Genomic DNA, 21,052 nt, shown 5'->3' on the forward strand with positions numbered 1-21,052 from the left:
GTTCTGTTTTCTCTTACTATTTTTGTCTAACTTTTCATGATAATGTGGCTATGAGGGAATGGTTCTATAGGGAAATGTTTTAGATCATCTGTTGATGTATATAGTGTTATGCATAAAACTTGAAAGAACCCTCACAAGGCAACTGGTTCCTTCAATACTGTCCCTTTTATTGCAGTTTTTAATATTACTAATTTATCTAGCAGCTTTCATCCTGAAGGGTCTCTAAATACTTTTTTAGGGTCTATACACTACTCTTGATCACACAGTCCCAACTCAGACAGTGACTTGCATAGGAGGAAGAACATCAGGAAAATTCCTCTTTTTGTCAACAACTCCCTTTACTCAACTCATGTACATATATGTGAATGATTGGGGTATGTTCATTAATATCTTCTGTAATGTATTTCTTTCAGACATCATTGTTCTCATCGCTTCAATAGCAGTTGTTTCTGCAAAAACTCAGGGTAACATTTTTGCAACATCAGCACTGAGAAGTCTTCGTTTCCTACAGATCCTCCGTATGGTGCGCATGGACCGAAGAGGAGGGACTTGGAAATTGTTAGGTTCAGTAGTGTATGCACATAGCAAGGTAAGTACCCTTGCAGTCCAATTCATTTATCTTTCACCTGAGGTAAAAGGGGATCAGACTTTATCGTACATCAACTCTCCCATAGTAACTGCTGATATGCATACTCTTACCCCACTCTAGTGAAAACCAAACTTCAGTAACTTTGCCTTCAGTGAAAAAGGGCAAGTTGCTATGGTTCAGCTTCCATTTACTACAGGGTAAAGTCCCATCCCTTCTCCTCCTCCCTCCACCCCCCTCCCCCAGTAAATTATTTTTATGTCAATACCCTAGTCATGCGAATTAACTAGTTAATTAACTAGTTAAAAAGTTAAAGAAATGGCTAACTTTTAACTTTAATTAGTTTTTAAAAAGCTTAACTTTAACGTGTCTTAAAGTATAAATTAAAAGTTAAAAAAAATAAAATCCAGCTTTCCCAGAGATTTTCCTGACACAGCCACTCTCTAGGACTTGCATAGAATGATATTTCTTTATTGAAACGCTAAGATTTCTTGTTTGAGGGTCAGAAAGTAGTGTGCCTTCCTATGAGATATGGTCTCTTAAGAACTACAAGTCCCAGAGTTCTTTAGTTCATGCTGGCATTTTCTGCGCATTTACAGAAGTCAACAGGGTAGCCAGTTGGCTGCAGGAAAGGGAACAAGCATTCCTTTATCTCCCTATGTAGAATGATTGTTCAGTAGTGGGGGCTTAGTCTTGCAAGACAGAAGAGGAAAATTGTCAGATGTAAATTTTGAAATGCAGCTTTTGCTGAAGTTCAATAAGCATGTTTAAACAGTTTCCGCTGTGCAGCTGAACATTCTTTTTCTTATTTAAACTGATTTTCTCATTTCAGTCTAATTTTTTATTTTCATACATTTTCATTATTTCTAGTTCAGATGTATTTCATACCCTTTTGTTACCTTTTGAGCAATAAAAATTGTAACAACAGAGGGTTTTTTGTGGAAACAGCTTACATTTGTCACCTGGCTATGAATATCTCCTTTCTGTTATTCTGGTATACCTATATGATGCATTAACTTTTACAAAGTACTTCACATGGAGAGGGTGAGAAGGATCTAACATTGCATGGGTATTGGTAAATTGTTATTCTGAAAACCGTATGACAAGTATAACATTGTTTTCAGCTAAAGCAGGGTGAGTTCTGAGTAAATTAGTGTGCTTCTGTGGGTTTATGGAAAAGAAACCCACTCATTGCATTTGAAAATGAAAAATGATGCTAAGAGGTAATTCACTGTGTTTCACACATTTCTCATGAATCAACTTCACTTTTAACTGGTTACTCTCTTTTTAACTTACCTTTAAACTAGTTGCAAGTGGAAATACTTAATTTTTAACTTAAGTTCATTTTAAAGGTTGCTAACCTTTAACTTTAACTAGTTACATTTTTCATAAACTTTTCCCACGACTGTTAATTGATTACTTCAGTGGATCCAACTTGAGCCTAAGGGAAAAAATATTATCAGATTCTAATAAATAACTGAAACTTCCTACAGTAATGTTGGCTGTTTTGTCTATTATTAAGATGCATTTTTTTCAGGTTCAGTTGTACTTTTTAAAAATAAGATAAAACATTGGGCTGTTTTATTACCAGTCTTATGCTGCTGTAATTCCACTGAAATCAGTGGAGTTACACAACTCTTTCACTGAAGTGGTTAATCAGTGGCTGTTCAGAGGCTATTTATGACAAAAAGGACACAATTGATTTTTAAATGCTAATGATAGTACATAGATTGTTAAATGTATCTGTTTAATCTTTTTAGTAGATATTGATCCTTACTTTCTTTTATCTAGGAACTAATCACAGCCTGGTACATAGGATTTTTAGTACTCATCTTCTCATCTTTTCTTGTTTACCTGGTGGAAAAAGATGCAAATAACCAGTTTTCTACTTATGCAGATGCTCTTTGGTGGGGCACAGTAAGTATACAAGCTAATATATTAGATTGCATTTAAATGATGTTATATTACCATAATTCTGATTCTCCAGCACTCTCTACCTTGAGTAGTTGAAAAATGTATGCACATTCTATCATTGTAAAATAGTAGCATTTTACATCCATTGTGTGCTGTTGTAAAACCCGATTTAATAAAGCATTTAAGGACATGTTAACACAAAATTCCCTTGCCTCTGCTTTGGTGAAGTCTGTGGATCTTAAGGACATGCCTAACTGCTTTTCTGAATGTTGTAGGATTATCATATACTCAAATGTTTGGCTGGATAAGGGCATGATTAACCTCACAGGTTATATGGTGATAGAGAATCAGAAGTAGATATTGCTTGAAGTTTATTCTTACTTCTTCCTTTTGATCTTAAATCTGGTGAAATCCCACCAGATTAGCTTTGCTTACATGATTTCTAGTTTTTCTGTTTCCACTGGGATGAGAAATACCAGAAGGCAGTGAGGTACTCCTTGGCCCATGGCTAAGTATTCCTCAGGCAGCTCAGGGAGGCTTCCCTCACACTAACAAGGCAGCTACTTATTCACCTGATTTAAGAGAATTCCCAGGTGATGTAAAGCAGCACTTTTATTCCTATTGATGCAGTGAACACCTTGTGGTCCAGAAATACACAGCCAGTACCTTTGAGATCATCAGTGCTAACATAACTTAGAGTGCCTTTGGGCTGCAAAAGGTAAGTCTGGAAACTAAACTAGCCTCTGACCTCAGATCCTATGCTGGTAGGATCTCACCTAAACCTCTAGGTCTGGTTCTGTCTGTCTTCTGCTTCCACTCTTGATCCTAGTCAAAGTTGTCATGCTAAGTAAAGCAAAGGAAATCAAAACAAATGTCCAACTTATTTTGTACCTTAAAGATTGGTCTTTTTAAGTTTTGCTTGTGTTTTGAGCAAAGGAGTAGGTTGCTTTCTGTTACAGGCTGTCAGACTTTAGTGGCCATGTTCCTCGGACTGCCTGCTACATAGGCTGCACACCATGTGCCACACCATGTTGCATGGGCATCTCCCACCACACTGTGCTGTATGGCCTCCCCATTGCATCCCTGCTGCATTGCAGGGGTCTCCCTTTGGGTGCCTTCACACTGTACCATGCCAACTTTGTGGGCCTTGCAGTCCCAGTGTGGCCCAAGGAGTGGGCAAGAGAACCTGGAGGAGTGAAGGGAAGCCCAGAGACTCCAGCATGAGCAGTAGGGGGCATGGCACCTAGAAAGGGAGCCCAGGGGGCCACAGTTTTCTCTCTGGGGTTTCCTGCAGCTTGTGAGCCAACAGTTGGACAGCTCTGTCCTATTATACAAATCTGTTCACCTATCCTAAGATTGTACATTCTACATATGCTAGCCATTCCTCCTTAGAGTTGTGTTTTATAGCGATCAGTGTGTAGAAATGCAAGCTTAGGATATGCAGAACCCAAAGTATATATCAGTTGCATAGGGTTGGTTACAAAAGATATGGAACTGTTTTGCCTTAAGAGATTTGTTGTGAGATGTTCACACAAAGAAAAAATAAAATATTTTAAGGTTTGATCTTGTAATCCTGATCAGGAGAAACTCCCATTGAATAAAAGCTGTAAACTATTGGGTGCTAACAGATGTGCAGCTCCCCACTGTAACTCATGGCACTTCACGTTCACTGTTTGGTTGAAGGGATGAGGGGGATCAAGTTTGAGTGGCCTCCAATCCCCACCTCCTCCCCTCCAGCACAGACTGGGTAAACCCCAGACCAGAGCTCCCTCCCCTCTCCATCCCACCTCCCATCCTGCAGACAGCACTTGGGAGTGGGACTGGGCTGCATCAGACCACCCCCGATTGGTACAGGGACAAACAGAAGTTAATGAAGGTGCTCCACGTTGGATGCCTTCATCTGAACCCTCATTAAAAGAGGATTAATTTGTCACATGATCAGACACTTTTAAAGTGCTCTGTAGCCATGCAGTTCTGTCAAGGCACAACTGTAGAGAGCTTTCAAGGGGCTGATCATGCGACAAATATCATTTCTGTAGTACCCATTATGTCAAAGTCTGAGACATCAGCAAAAGTTTCTCTAGTTTAATGTAACTGAAAGCAGAATTTGGCTCATTCACTGAGAGTTTGACAACTTTAGGATTTTTTGATTGGTTTCATAGTTAATACTACAGTGTGGCTCTAGCAAAATCAAGCCTCACTTCTGATGTCAGACCCAAGTAGGTCTATCTGAACAGATCTAACCGCATGTTTTTGTAATTTTCTTGATTGCTTCCCACTGAACAGTATTTTACAAGGAAAAACATTGTCCAAAATGGTGGCTTAAAATACTTTGTATACTGTGAAAATGAAAATGGATGACTCATACACTGGATAGGTTCTGCAAACTGAGAAAACAGGAATCTTTTCTTGGCATCAACAGAAAAACAAATTACAATAAAAAAACCTCTGAAAACAGCCTATTATCATATATTTTTTCTTCTTTTTTTCTTTGCTGCTTAGGTGACACGAACACATTTAAATTCTTAATACATTCAGGTGCATATGCTTACAAAAATTAATATATCCCCCAAACACATCTTTCTTGTTTCCCTTTTAATGATAATAATTGCTGTATTATATGTAAAACAGTATGTGGGAAATGCTTAATGAGTTCATTAGTCATGCTTATTGCTATTGCCAGAGTAACCCACATACAGATTTTGAAAAGGTCAGATTATATGGCATTCTGAGGGGAATCGGCTCTTAGCCTCACTGGTTTATTTATTTGCAGCAGTTATTCTGACTTAAATTACATTGTACAGAATGGTTTTTGATGGTACTGTAAAAATGAAATCAGTAATCAATCCTCTAGATCTCAAGCTTCTGGAAAAAAATTGTAATGCCTTTTCATCATACCAAGCAATTAATTACATACCATGTAATTAATTGGCACTAATGCATTCATTAAATCAAACTCTCTAAGGGCCCTGTCCTGCCATCATTCCACGTGATGCTCTTTTTGAGGGCAGTGGGAGTTTTGCATTGAAATCAAAGGCAGGATATGACAAAATAGCTCAAATACAAATAATATAGCTAGATTTCTAGTCTGTGACTCCAACATAATGTTAATGTGGGTATTCTTATGGCTAGAATCTCTGTCTTATAATCAGTGTTATGTGTTTATTATGTGTAGGATTCAATGAGTCAGGGTCCTTTGAGAGAATGGTAAATTAATTTACTAAAAAACCCAATTAATTTAAAATACTATGTATAATATGGGAACAGAGATGAAGGGCCATACCTTAACTTAAATAGTTAATGACCAAATCATTTCCAAACATGCTATGCACTATTTAGGGGTGTGTTTATGGCAATAAAATTGTACAGTAATTAGTTTTACCTGAGCACATAATTTAGCACGATGCATAAAAGGCTCCTTTCCAGGGTTTCTTCCAGCTTCTTTTCCAATAGTACACAGTAATTAAATAGAATAAAGAATGTCATAGGCATCCATGCTAATGCCATGCAATCTCATAATGAACTGTTTTTGTACTTTGGTGTAGTAACTCCATTATTACACTTTGGCATAATATTGCCTTAAAAGCATATTGGGGCTAAGCACATTTAGTATTACATTGAATACTAAATTAATCAGTATTGATAATATATTACCCATTCAACACCATCAGAAACTTCAGCAAGTTTACTTTTTAATTGTCACAGAATGTAGAGACTGAAAAACATTTATGAGGAAACAAATCAATTTATTTGATTAATAAAACACAGGATTAGAAGGTACCTCCTGGGTGAGCTAGTCCTGTCCCCTGCAATTGCAGGCAACTAGGGCATATCAACTTGTTCATAAACTTATCAAGCTGTCTCTCCCTGTATAAAGTTTGTATGTATCTGATCATAACTATCTAGTTTATTAAAAACCAAATATAGCAATGGGTTATAATGGAAAGGAAAATCCTACCTTTGGAACTTTAAATTATAGTGTCATTTTAGGGGGATCAATAAATGTGTGCTGGGCTGTTTAGTCATGGTGACAATCTAACCTGAACAGTTGTCACTATTTTGTTAGGAGGGTGTTGTTTTTATTCTACAGCCTGACCTTGAAGGTCAACTGAAAAATGTTTTCCACTCACTGACTATTGAAATATAAGAGAAAAATCATGTCCTGTTATCTAGTACTGTTAGGAGATATGGTTTAGAGTTAACAATTTCATGTATGGTGTAACAAGCATCCTGCTGAAGCAGGGAAGGAGCACTCAAGTTGGTAGGGAGACACTGACACTCTTAATCATATGGTAATATAGTCACATTCTCAAGATGTGATGGGGTGGACGGAGTTACTTAAACATGACTTTACTGTTTTCTATAGTGACTGCTCTTCTTTGTGGGTGATTTTCAGATGTCAAGTCCCAAATGGTTCAGAAATTGTCTCTGAATTCTTGACAAGATTGTTATGCTATAACGTCCCTAATATGCAAATGACAGTCAGCTCTCTATTTCTTTGATATCAATCCCAGATGGAGACATCTTATTCTCCAGTGTCTGGCAGAGACAGAAAACTGAATGAAAGCCAGTTGTCTTAGGCTCAGTCCTGATAAAACAGGTTGTTGCTGATTGGCAGGGAGAAGAATTTTGAAAAACTAGGAAATTCAATAAACATACATACATAGGAAGGTATTTGTCCGCCTTATTCAAAATAGTTCATATTCTTGGGGTTTTATTAGCCTCACAACAACTCTTGAGAACAGAAACTAGAAATACGGGGCTTTTTCAAATGTTGTCAGGCCCAAATGCCTATGGACTTCACTATAGGCTAATTCTAGAGCAGGATGCCATGAGATCCTCTTAAGCAGGCTTGTCCAACATGTGGCCCATGGGCCACCATTCGGCCCTCCAAGCTGTTTTCTGGAGCCCGAGGTGCTGCGACGGGAAACGAAAGTAAACGCTGTACTTTTGTTTCAGGGGGGTGATGTGATACTGCTTCCTGTGAGGTCTTTGAATATGGCTCACCGGCCCACTGGGTGATAAAAAGTTTATGATCCAGCCCCACATTCAAAAAGGTTGGACACCCCTGCTCCTAAGGGTGCCAGACAGTATTAGCACTGTTAGATGTGTGTGAATGGGCCTGAACTTTGAACCAACCCCCCACACTGAAATATCCCTTGACCTTCATCAACCTCTCTCATTGGCCCACCATGCCTTGATGGTTTGATTCTTTGGGGAGGTTGGATGACTCTTCGGCAAAGGTACATCTGGAAGGACCACAGTTCTTCTGCAGGGCTCTACCTTCCCTACACCTTCCCTCTTGGGTCTGTGATGGAAAATCCCTGTTGGTCTAGAATGGGGATGTCTATCAGGGTCCAGTCTGGACTCTTCTGGATTCTGTAGTCTGCTGCTCACCAGTCCTTATGTCTTCTCTTGCTGAACACTTTCCCTCATGAAACTTAGAAATCCATTTAACTAGTTTTTGGACCAACTTATTCCTTATTCTCCTGGCCTTCCCTCCACCTGACTCTAGACTTTACAAACTTAATTCCTTCCAAGATGCTGGGGTAAAGGCTGCACTGCTGTTCCTAATCACAGATCAATCTCCTCTGCGCTGCTTCTTCCCAGCTGTAATTCATTCACCTGGATAAAGTAAATCATGGCTTATTCCTTAATCACAGATTCAAATTCACTCAAATGTCATTAAATAATCACTCTTTCTTTGGGTACTGTATTGTACTTCAGTTAGGCTGCACAAATCAATCCCCTACTCTTCTTCAGTGACTCCCACCAGTTTGGATGCCTGGATCTTCTTTCTTCCCCCGGTCTGCACAGCTCCTGGCTCTGCTGATTTCTCCCCAGTCCAGGGGACACTGAATGCTAAGCCACTGTCCATTATCTTACCTGAGCTTAGGTCTTAGGCACCTCGTGTCCCTGCCCTGCCCCTGGCTCCATGTCTGACTGGGCAGTGCGGGGCTCTGCCCCCTCTCTTTCTGTTTTCACCCTTTCTATCAGTGGGTAGAGGCCCAGCCCTGCCAGGCTTCAGTTTGTCTTATAAGTTTGTCTAGCCAGTCTGGGCTGTGGTCCCCTCCTCAGTCTTTGGTGGCTCCAAAGCCACCAAGTCCAAAAAAATCCCCCAAAAACTGGGAAAAATCACAGTGCACTGTGCAGCTTCCTTCACTCCCCTCACAGCTGCCTTGGTGTTACTACCATCATAAGCAGGAAAAAAAAAGAGAAAAAGAACAAAGGGCCATGCCAGGATCTCATAAACAGTCCAGGGTCCTCAGGGTACCCTGTTCCCCAGGCTCTGCCGGTCCTACCGCACACAGTTCTCAGTCTACTTGGGGATGCTCAGCTCCACCCCAGGGCTTCTCCGGGGTGAACGTAAAACAACCCTCAATGTTTATATCAACTTCCCAGGGCCTCCCAAGGCAAAAAAGAGAGATCTTTAGCATTTCTTTTGTACTCAGTCTTGTGTACAGAGGGATTTCCATCCTTGCCTCCTTGCAGGGTGCTGTCTTCCTCCACCACTATGGCCAGTTCCCTTCCTCTGGCCTGCAACTAGTTTATATCTCAGTCAGCCCTGCCAACTGATCAGATGACTGAGCTTCCTGCTCCCTGGGAGCAGGTGTTGTCAATCTCTTGCTGTCCTCCCTCTACTGGCCCCGCAGCTGGTTGATTGCAGGCTGAGTGTAAGCCCCCAGCCCAGGCATCTCCCCTTTGGGGTCCCTTCTCCCTCTCTACTGCAAGTTGCTTGCCCCCTCCTATCCAGCTGGGGCTTCCCTTGACAGGCTGCACACCACGCTACCACTCCAGCTGTGCTGACAAGGTCTTTCCTTATAGCAGATAATCCTCCCCTTCTCTGGGCTATAGACCATACAGTGGCCTCACTGCCTTTCCTTCCCTGGCTCCTGCTTCTCTGTAATGGAACTAGGGAACCCTGTTACAAATGCTCATATAAGATTCACAAGATAAACCCAGGGATTTCAAACAGGGACTCACAGTGGCAAAAAAAACATTCTAACCCACTGTGGTCTTTCTGAGTTCTTTACAACAAAATAATTGCTTTATTATTGTTCCATAGTTGAAAAATAACTGAAAGCTAAGAGCTGGCACTTTCTGAGAGGTGCCTGAAGTCTGACAAGGTTGAGAACTGCTGCCATAGGCGTTCACTCTTGTTACTTCAAGGCTAATGTTACTACAACTGACTAAAACAAAACCCCCTGGCAACAGAGCAAACAATCCAGAGGGGAAGAGACCAGAAGCAGCAGTTCAACTCTAAAAAAGGGCCAGAGAGTCGCAAAACAGCAACAAGTGGTACAAGAGGGAAATGCATAGGTTAAAATGCAAAATATGTCCGACATATGTATACAAATGCAAAAACTATGGGGAATAAACAAGATGAGGTGGAAGCTGCATCCTGTGAAAAACTATGATCTAATTGGCATCACAGAGACCTGGTAAGACAGCTTCCAGGATGCGACCTGCTCTTATGACTTGAATATCAACATGGAGGATTACACTTTGTTTCAGAAGGACAGGGTTGGGAGAAAAGATGATGAGACCACCTGGTATGTCAAAATGGAATCATAGAAAATTAGGTTTGCCAGAGACCTCAGGAGGTCATCTAGTGCAACTGCCTGCTCAAAGCAGGACCATCCCCAACTATATCATCCTAGCCAAAGCTTTGTCTACCTAGGTCTTAAAAACCTCCAAGGATAGAGATTCTATAACCTCTCTGGGTAACCTGTTCCAGTGCTTTACTACCCTCCTTGTGAGAAAATTCTTCCTAATATATCATCTAAACTTCCCTTGCTGCAACTTGAGACCATTGCTCCTTATCATCTGCCACTACTGAGAACAGTCTAGCTCCATCCTCTTTTGAACCACGCTTCAGGTAGTTGAAGGCTGCTATTAAATCCTCTCTTGGTCTTCTGTAGAATAAATAAACTCAGTTTCTTCAGCCTCTCCTCATACATCATGTGCCTCAGTCCCTGAACCACTTTTGTTGCCCTCCACTGAACTCTCTAATTTGTCCACATCCTTTCTGTGGTAGGGGCCCAAAACTAGATGCAGTACTCCAGATGTGGCCTCACCAGTGCAGAATAGAGGAGAATAATCACTTCCCTTGACCTGCTGGCAACACACCTTCCAATGCAGCCCAGTACGCCGTTAGCCTTCTTTGCGACAAAGGCACACTGCTGGCTCATATTCAGCTTTTGTCTATTGTAACCCCCAGGTCCTTTTCTACAGAGCTGCTGCCCAGCAATTCAGCCCCTACCCTGTACTAGTGAATGGGATTGTTGTGTCCTGAGTTTACATTTACATTTATCCTTGTTGAATCCCATGAGATTTCTTTTGGCCCAATCCTCCAAACTTCCATTACCTGTTTGAAGAAAGCCTCATCCACCACTTCCTCCTGGTCTGGTGGTCTATAGCAGACCCCGACAATGACATCACCCTTGTTGCTCTCCCCTCTAACCTTAATGCAGAGAATTTCAACAGGCTTATCTCCAGTTTCATACTGGAGCTCTGAGCAATCATATAGCTCTTTACATAAAGTGCAACTCTTCATCCTCTTCTCCCCTGCTTGCCCTTCCTGAACAGTTTGTACCCATCCATGACAATGCTCCAGTCATGTGAGCTCCCACCAAGTCTCTGTTATTCCAATCACATCATAGTTGACTGTGCAAGGACTTCCAATTCTTCCTGCTTGTTTCCCAGGCTCCGAGCATTCATGTACAAGATGGGTGGGCAAAATGCGGCCTGCAGGCTGGATGCGACCTGCCAAGCCATTCTATCCAGCCCGCAGGTCCCCTAAAAAATTTAGAAACTTAATATATATCTGCCCCTGGCTGCCTGTCATGAAGCCCTCAATGGCTTGCCAAAACTCAGTAAGCGGCCCTCTGCCCAAAATAACTGCCCTCCCCTGATGTACAGGCACCTAAGGTAACTAGAAAATTGCCCTGATTTCTCAGGAAGTATGAGAACGCCTCCCCTGTGGCCCCCTCCTGCTTGCTGTTCCTTCAGGTCTCCCACTTCCCCACTTACCTCAAGGCTTTGGTCTCCAGCCCCCAACAAACCTAGTTTAAAACCCTCCTCACTAGGTTAGCAAGCCTGTCTGCAAAGATGCTCTTCCCTCTTTTCATCAGGTAGATCCCTTCTCTTCCCAGCAACCCTTTTTCTTGGAACAGTATCCCATGGTCAAAGAAGCCAAATCCCTGCTGGCAGTACCATCTGTGAAGCTAGGTATTGATCTACAGGCATCCATTCCTGCCCAGGCCCTTTTCCTTGACTGGAGGGATCAAAGAAAACATGACCTGACCCCCAGACCTCTTCACCCTGACACCCAAAGCCCTGTAGTCGCTTTTGATCTGCTCATGGTCTCCCCTGGCAGTATCATTGGTGCCCACATGGATGAGCAACACGGGGTAGTAGTCAGAGGGTCAGATGAATGTCGGTAATCCCTCCATGACATCTTGGATCTGGGTTCTGGGTAAGCAAGAGACTGCCCAAGACACTGTACATACAGTTGTTCCCTGGTTCAGGTGGGAAAAGATAGCAGAGCAGAATGCATTTGGGTGTAGATAAAAGGTGGAAGATGCAGTATTGATATAATGATGAGGATTTATTATAGGCCACCAAATCAAAAAGAGGTAAATGAGGCACTCTCCAAGCAGGTGACAAATCTATCCAAAAGCTAGACAGTACTGATGCAAGACTTCAGTTTTCCAGACATCTTTTAAAAGAACAATATAGCCAAACAAAATATTGAGCTGGTTCCTAACTTCTGTGGAGGACAACTTTTTCTGTTCCAGAAAGTGGAGTATATAACTAGGGGATTATCCTAGATCTTGTCCTGACCAATAGGGTGGGAGATGTAAAGCTGATGGGCTACTTGGGAGGAAGCAATCACAGTATGAAAGAATTCCAGATCCTGAGACAGGAAAAGCATGAGGTTGGCAAAATTAGCATGCTAGATTTTAAAAAAGGTAGATTTCATCTGACTCAAGAAGTTAATAGGCATGGCACCATAGGAAGACAGACTGAAGGATATAAAAGCACCAAGGATGGCTGCAAACTTCTTAAGGGCACAGTATTGGAAGCCCAACAAGAAACTGTTCAGACATGATGGAAGCACAGGAAGAATCACAAGATGCAGATGTGATGTGGCTGCACAAGAAGCTTCTAATATGCTTCAAACGCAAGAGAAAAGTGTACAGACAATGGAAAACTAGGCAGGTCACCAAGAAAGATTACCAGGCAATAGCAAGAACCTGCAGGGACAAAATTAGGAGGCAAAGATAAAGGATGAACTGCACCAGGCAACAAAGGTTAAAGACAACAAGAAGAGGTTCTATAAATATGTTGGCCATAAGAGAAAGACCAAGAAAACTGTGGGTCCACTGTTAAACAGCCAGGAGGAGTTCTGAACAGAAAATGCGAAGGAGGAGGAGCTACTCAACAGCTACTTTCCCTCAGTCTTTACAAAAAAGAAAAAAACTACAGCCAAACACCTAATAAGGATTATTTGGATAAGGAAGGGGACAAACTGAGGGATGAAATAACAAAAAAGGTGGTCAGAGAGCTTTTGATGGGTCTGAATGAATTCAATTCAACTTCATCCCGGAGTACTGAATAAACTGGCAGAGGAGATCTCAGAAATATTGGCAGTGATATTCATGAAGTCATGGGAGACAGCCGAGGTACCAGAAGACTGATATTGTGCCTCTCTTCAAATCAAAAAATCAAAAAAGAGGACCCAGGGAAATAAAGACTACTTAGGCTGGGAAGCTACTGGAGCATATCCTATGGATTTTCAAGCATCCTATGTTTTTCAAGCATCTGGAGGAGGAAAGGCTCATCACAAGCACCCAGCACGGATTTGCTCAGAACAAGTCATGCCAAACAAACTTGATCTCCTTTGTCAAATAACTACTTGGTGTGGATGAAGGGAATGCTGTGGATATAGTATGCTTCAAGACAATGCAGGAGATCCTGGAGGGACCCTTGTTGTTCTGCTACTTAACAGTGTCTTCAATCCCCAGGTAGAAGGAGCCATCCCACATCTGTTGGACCCCTGACTCCCATCAGCTCTACAGAAGAGCTCAAGGTAGACTTCACACCGAAGGAAATGGAGGCCTGCCTGAAAAGAATCAGAGACAGTGCACCTGGCAAAGATGATATCAGCCATCTTTACCAGCCTTTGCCAGACTGCTAAAAAAGAAGGACCCAGCCATCTTTGCCAGCCCATTAAAAAAGGACCCAGTCTGCCTTGTCCTGACACTGCTCTTCAGTTGGTGCAGAGAGTTCTGCCACTTGCCCAGCCCCTAGAAAAAGGTGATGACGGTGCTCATACGCAAGAGAGGTGAGCCACCGGACCTGGGCAACTAGAGACCCATCACTCTGTGCTCCACACTCTACAAACTCTACACCAACTGCTTGGTGGCTCAGATCACTGACTGGGTGGTAGCCAGGCAAGCCATCAGCCTGAGCCAGAGGGGCTTCCTTTCCAATAAGGCTGCTACTAACACAACTTTGTGCTCCAGATGACACTTGATGATACCCAGAGGGCCAGAAGGCAGTGTGCAGTGTTGGGTGTCAACATCTCCAATGCCTTCGGCTCCATGTCCCACTGTTACATCTTCAACTCCCTCCAAGAGTTTGGGATACCAGTCAGCACCATCAACCTTGTGAGGGAGCTCTATGATGGCTGTACCACCACCATCCAGTTGTTGGAGGGTGAGATGCAAGACATCCCTGTCCAGTCCAGAGTGAAGCAGGGATGCCAGTTCAGCCCCATCATCTTCAACCTTGCAATGGAGCTGCTCCTCCAAGCAGTGGCAGGAGGTCCCGGAGGCCTCAAACTTTATGAGCAGAAGCTGAGCATCCTGGCCTATATGGATGACCTGGTCCTCCTCACCAGCAACACTGAGCAGCTGCAGAGAATGTTGGACGTTATCTCCAAAGCAGACAAATGGATGTGGCTCCACTTCAACGCCACCAAGTGCACCTCTCTGCACATTGACTGCAGAAAGAAGAACTCTGTATTGGATTCCAGCCTAACCATCCAAGGCAAGCAGATGAGGCACCTGAGGGACAGCAAGAGCTACATCCACCTGGGGGTGCCCACCAGACATGGAGCAAAGCAAATGCTGGAAGAGACCATCCATGACATTATGCAGGGTGCCCACAAGCTGGACTCTTCCCTGCTGGCCCCCTGGCAGAAGATAAATAGTTTAATAGTTTCTAGGGTCAGAAGGGACCTGAACAGATCATCTGACCACCTGCCCTGGGCAGGAATGATTGCTGGGGTCATAATACCCCAGCCAGATATTTATCCAACCTCCTGTTGAAGACCCCAAGGTAGGGGAGAGCACCACCTCCCTTGGGAGCCCATTCCAGAGCCTGGCAGCCCTAACCATAAAGTAATGTCTCCTGATATCAATCCTGAACCTACTGTCAATCAATTTGTGGCCATTATTCCTTGTTAACTCAGGTGGTCAACATTTTCCTCATCCCCCACATCACATTGGTCCTGAGGGGCTAAGCGGGTCCCCAAGACCCCTCCTCAAGAAGGCAGACACTGAGATCTGGCAGCTACTCAAGAAGTGGCTGCACCTGCCACTGTGGGCCAGCCACAAGATCCTGTATGTCCTTGTGGCAGGGCACTGTTGGTGCCTGCTTTAAGGGCTGAGCCAAGCAGCCAGCAGGTGCTTAATTGAGGCAGCCATTTTAGATCTAGGGCTGCCTATATAAATAGAGCAGTTAGCAGCTGGCAGGCCAGGTGGTAACATCGCCTGGCTGCAAGACTGCTTGGAACATCCTGGAGGTAAGGTTAGGAGCTGTAGGGGATGGTTGGAGGCTCCTGGTCCTGGGCATGACCTAAAACTGCACCCTGCTGGGAGTGGGTGGCCTGGTAGCGCTCTCAGTGGTGCAGGAGCCCCCAGGAAATGTTAGGCCAGCGATCACCCTGGTGAAAGGCTGAGTAGGGGCACCTTAACCCCAGCCCTCACCTTCGGGTGGGCCATATTTCATTAACATCAGAGTAGGGTAGGCCAGGGAAGCTTCTGGAGGTGCCTGAGCCTGCTGGGGGAGTGACCCTGCAGGGCCAGGCATGTTTCCAGGGGCATCTGAGCCAGGAATGGGGGACCCTGATCCCTAAGTGCAGACAGGAGGTGAAAACCCCGCTGAGGTACTTGACTGGTCAGTGCTGGGGCCAGGAGCAAAGGGTCAAAAGGGCCAGGGGTCCACTGGAAGGGATGCCCATGAAGAGCTAAGGAGCTTGGGGTCCTGACTGGACCTGAGATGGGGCCAGGTCTTACGGAAGCTGAAGGTCCCCAGGGTTGGGGGCCACAGCTAATGGGCGAAGGTGACGGTTTAGCTAACTGCCTGAGATGACATCTGTGAGGCTTGGGCAGCAGTGTAGGGGTGGAATGGAGCCACGGATAGCCCCCTCAAAATCGGGGTGCAACAGTGGGCAGCCTCCCACCCTAACTAACAACTTTATTCATTAACAACAAGGCATGGCGGGCGAGACAAGTGGGTGGCATGCCCAGAGGCAGGTGGGAAGCTACCTCTGTGTCTAGCCAGGGACTTCCACTTTGCCACAGTCCCCTACCAGCAGGGAGGTACCAACATGCTCCACCTGGGAGACCTCTGCAACACTGGTGATCACCCATGCCTTCCACCTCCTGATCTGCCTGGACGAGATGGTGAGCAGCATCACTGCCAGCACCCTGAAGGAGACAGCCCTCAAGAGGATCACAGGGCAGCCCACCAGACATGGCCTGGCCACCTTCCTAAGTGACTCACTGGAGGGCAAGTTCAGCCGAAATGATGGGGACTTTGCCTCGCTCTGGAACTAAACCCTCAATGCCATGCACCACCTCAGGAAGCACATTGGTTGCGCCTGGACCTGGAACAAGGAATGCTAGGAGCTGGGAGTCCCGCTGCTCCAGGCCCCAATGCCAACTGCATCACCATGGCCCCCCTCATGTGGACCCTCCTGGAATGTTACCTGAAGGTTGCCATCTGAACCAAGTACACTGGTGACCTAATGGCAAAGCCTGACCAGGACAAGGGCTTTGAAGTCACCTCAAAGTGGGATGCCAGCAACCACTTCATGCCCAGCAGGAGCTTCACATGGGTTGCGAACTAGCACTTCACCCACTGCACCTGCCTCAACTGCCTGCCGCTCAACGGCATCATCCAGTATGGGAACTGTGACAAGAGGTGACGATGCTGCAGCTATGAGGCACAGACCCTCCCCCATATACTATGTGTCTGCAAACCCATGCCAGAGCACGGCAGCTGCAGCACAGTACCGTCCAGGACCAGCAGACCAAGGCCATCCTGGCCTCAGCAGGGCAGTGTCTGTCAACCATACTGTCCCAGACTGCAAGAACCAACTGCACCCAGACATCATGGTGACCAACAAGAATAGCAAGCACATTGTGATGGTAGATGTCACCATCCCAAATGAGAACTGGTGGCAAGCTTTCACCAAGGCCCACAAATGGAAGCAAGAAAAATACCAGCCACTGGTAGACACCCTGAGAAGCCAGGGATATGACATGACAATCGAGGTACTGATCACTGGGCAGGGCTTAGAGCATAGGATCCCAGCAATGAAAATATCCTGTGCACCTGCCACATATCCCACCACTACGCCAAACTGATGCAGTGCCTCGTGGTGTCTGACACCATCCGTTGGTCCAGGGACATCTATGTGGAGCACATCATGGGACAGTGCCAGTATGTGGACCCCACCAGGCCAACAACCAGAAGCAACACAAGGGGGACTGCTTGACCATACCATCTAATGAACTCTGAGGACTTCATCCATCTCTATGTTAAGGAAAGCTACGCGTCCCTGCAAGCCGATATTGGCGACCAGGGTGGATGGCTGGAGACCCTCTGGGTTAAAATCCGTGGGGAACACGGCACAGGGGACACAATGGTGGGAGTCTGTTACAGACCTCCCACCCAAAGTCCTGAGCTAGACCAGGAGTTTGCCCAGGAACTGGCTGAGGCAGCTTGCTCCAGGACCATGGTTGTCATGGGTGACTTCAATTACCCAGACATCTCGTGGGAGGATCGCTCAGCAAAATCCGAGCAGTCGCAGAGCTTCCTCTCATGCGTGGATGACCTCTACCTGACTCAAGAAGTCTATAGGCCAACGAGAGGCAAAGCGCTGCTCGACCTGGTGCTGGCTACTGGGGAGGACCTAGTCGGCGACCTAGTGATTGATGGGAAGCTGGGTGACAGCGACCACGAGCTGATCACCTTCACCATCCGCCGAAAAGCTGGCAAGTCGGTCAGCAACACGCAAGTCCTTGACTTCAGGAAAGCCGACTTTGACAAGCTCAGGAGGCTTGTCAGTGAGGCCCTAAGGGACTGTGACCGCAGGGAGAGGGGAGTTCAAGAAGAGTGGTTGCTCCTCAAGGGAGCGATCCTCAATGCACAAACTAAGTCTATTCCATCTCGGAGGAAAGGCAGCAAGAGGGCACAGCAGCCCCCCTGGCTCTCCAGGGACCTAGCAGACCTCCTGAGGCTAAAAAGAAAGGCCTACAAAGGATGGAGGATGGGAGTCACCTCCAAGGAGGATTATTCTGCACTGGTCCGGTCCTGTAGGGAGCAGACCAGGAAAGCCAAGGCTGCAACTGAACTCCAGCTAGCTTTGAGCATCAAGGACAATAAAAAGTCCTTTTTCAGATATGTGGGGAGCCGGAGGAAAAGCAGGGGCAACGTTGGACCCCTGCTGAACCAGATGGGGCGACTGACAACTGACGCCCAGGAAAAAGCCAACCTATTAAATAGGTACTTTGCGTCGGTCTTTCATCAGCCCCATGGGACGCCTGTGCCTGCTACAGGGCCGGGAAGTCCGGGTGAGGGTGATCCCCTGCCCTCCATTAATGCTGACTTTGTGAAGGAACATCTTGAGAAGCTGGATACCTTCAAGTCAGCCGGCCCTGACAATCTTCACCCCAGGTTACTCAAGGAGCTGGCGAGCATCATAGCCCAGCCTCTAGCGCGGATCTTTGAAAACTCTTGGCGCTCTGGTGTAGTGCCCGAAGACTGGAAGAAGCCCAACGTGGTGCCTATCTTCAAGAAAGGGAGGAAAGTGGATCCGGCTAACTATAGGCCCATCAGCCTGACTTCTATCCTGGGGAAGATCTTAGAAAAGTTTATTAAGGAGGCCATCCTTAATGGACTGGCCGACGCCAACATCTTAAGGGATAGCCAGCACGGGTTTGTTGCGGGTAGGTCTTGCTTGACCAATCTCATTTCCTTCTACGACCAGGTGACCTATCACCTGGACAAGGGAGATGAGATTGATGTCATATATCTTGACTTCAAAAAAGCCTTCGATCTGGTGTCCCATGATTGTCTCTTGGAGAAACTGGCCAATTGTCACCTTGGGTCCCCCACGATCCACTGGCTGGAAAATTGGCTCCGGGGTCGGACCCAGAGGGTAGTAATTGATGGAAGTCACTCATCGTGGTGTCCTGTGACCAGTGGGGTCCCCCAGGGCTCTGTCCTTGGACCCATACTGTTCAACATCTTCATTAACGATGTGGACACTGGAGTCAGAAGCGGACTGGCCAAGTTCGCCGATGACACCAAACTTTGGGGCAAAGCATCCACGCCAGAAGACAGGCGGGTGATCCAGGCTGACCTGGACAGGCTCAGCAAGTGGGCGTATGAGAATCTGATGGTGTTCAACGCCGATAAATGCAAGGTTCTCCACCTTGGGGAAAAAAAACCCGCAGCATCCTTATAGGCTCGGCAGTGCTATGTTGGTTAGCACTATGGAAGAAAGAGACTTGGGGGTCATCATTGACCACAAGATGAACATGAGCCTGCAATGCGATGCTGCGGCTAGTAAAGCGACCAAAACGCTGGCTTGCATCCATAGATGCTTCTCAAGCAAATCCCGGGACGTCATTCTCCCCCTGTACTCGGCCTTAGTGAGGCCGCAGCTGGAGTACTGCGTCCAGTTTTGGGCTCCACAATTCAAAAAGGATGTGGAGAAGCTTGAGAGAGTCCAGAGAAGAGCCACGCGCATGATCAGGGGTCAGGGAAGCAGACCCTACGATAACAGGCTGAGAGCCCTGGGGCTCTTTAGCCTGGAAAAGCGCAGGCTCAGGGGTGATCTGATGGCCACCTACAAGTTTATCAGGGGTGACCACCAGTTTCTGGGGGAACGTTTGTTCACCAGAGCGCCCCAAGGGATGACGAGGACGAATGGTCACAAACTACTACAAGATCGTTTCAGGCTGGACATAAGGAAGAATTTCTTTACTGTCCGAGCCCCCAAGGTCTGGAACAGCCTGCCGCCGGAGGTTGTTCAAGCGCCTTCATTGAACACCTTCAAGATGAAACTGGATGCTTATCTTGCTGGGATCCTATGACCCCAGCTGACATCCTGCCCTTTGGGCAGGGGGCTGGACTCGATGATCTTCCGCGGTCCCTTCCAGCCCTAATGTCTATGAAATCTATGAAATCCTGAACTCTTCCCAACCCCCACAACTGTATCCTGCATTCTATTATCTGTAACTGTGTATGCTTTTTGTTACCACCTCCAAGCTTAATGCAACATCATTGCGTGGGGTCTCCAATACATTCCTTTATAAGTGTCACATTCCCCCAAATCCTTTCCCCCCTTCCCACCTCCTCACTCCCAAGATTGGTTGGCTGCATTTTTTCATATGTAACGTGGTTGGAAAGATGAGCTGAAACTAACATGATGAAGTTCAGTACTGACAAATGCAAGGTGCTACACCTGAGGAGGAATAATCATAAAAACAAAACGGGTGATACCTAGCCAGCATTCCCTCTAAGCTGTGCAGCGTGCATGGCCACGCAGGCATGCTTATGCCACGCTGCCAGGCACACCTGAACAGCCACGCACACCACACAGCTTGGAGGGAACGCTGCACCTGGCTGGATAGCAGCACTATGGAAAAGGATCTTGGAGTTTTGGTAGATCACAGCCTTAGTATGAGTCTGCAGTGTGATGCAGCTGTACAAAAGGCAAATGCAATTTTGGGATGCATCAAAAGAAGCATTAGGTGCAAGACACAGGAGGTGATAGTGCCTCTCCACTTGGCAGTTGTTAGACCTCATCTAAAGTATTGTGTGAAGTTTTGGGTTCCACATTTGAAAAAGAACATGGAAAGTCAGAGAGGGTCCAGAGGTAGGCAGTAAAAATGATAAAGGGCTTGGTAGGCTAGTCATGAGAGGAGAAGCTGAAAGAGCTAGGCATGTTCAGCTTATGGAAAAGGCACTTAAGAAAGAACATGGTAACCGTCTTCAAATACTTGAAAGGCTGCCATAAAGATCCCTTCTCTCTTGTTGCAGAGTAGGACATGGACTAATTGCTTGAAGTTGTGGCAAAGTAGGTGTATATTGGATATCAGGAAAAATCACTTACACAGTGAGGCAGTGGAATAGACTGTCTAGGGAAGTTGTGGATTCTCCATTCTCCAGGTACCATCCTGGACCATGCCCTGAGGCAACCAGAAGCTGGGTCCTCCAGGAGACGCTCTGGCTGCCAAAGCATCT

At 45.7% G+C, this 21,052-nt stretch overlaps 1 protein-coding gene across 2 annotated transcripts in view; it reads left to right on the plus strand.

Annotated features, from left to right (window-relative positions):
- Positions 1-21,052, plus strand: part of KCNQ5 (potassium voltage-gated channel subfamily Q member 5) — a 635,336-nt gene that overhangs the window by 529,657 nt on the left and 84,627 nt on the right. For both annotated transcript variants that reach the window (XM_059731129.1, XM_059731133.1), the window contains 2 exons: positions 414-589; positions 2,378-2,503. In XM_059731129.1, the coding sequence (XP_059587112.1) occupies positions 414-589; positions 2,378-2,503 (302 nt within the window). The remainder of the gene's footprint in view (positions 1-413; positions 590-2,377; positions 2,504-21,052) is intronic.

The sequence above is a fragment of the Alligator mississippiensis genome, chromosome 1, assembly GCF_030867095.1.
Source record: "Alligator mississippiensis isolate rAllMis1 chromosome 1, rAllMis1, whole genome shotgun sequence".
Taxonomy (NCBI): Eukaryota; Metazoa; Chordata; order Crocodylia; family Alligatoridae; genus Alligator; species Alligator mississippiensis.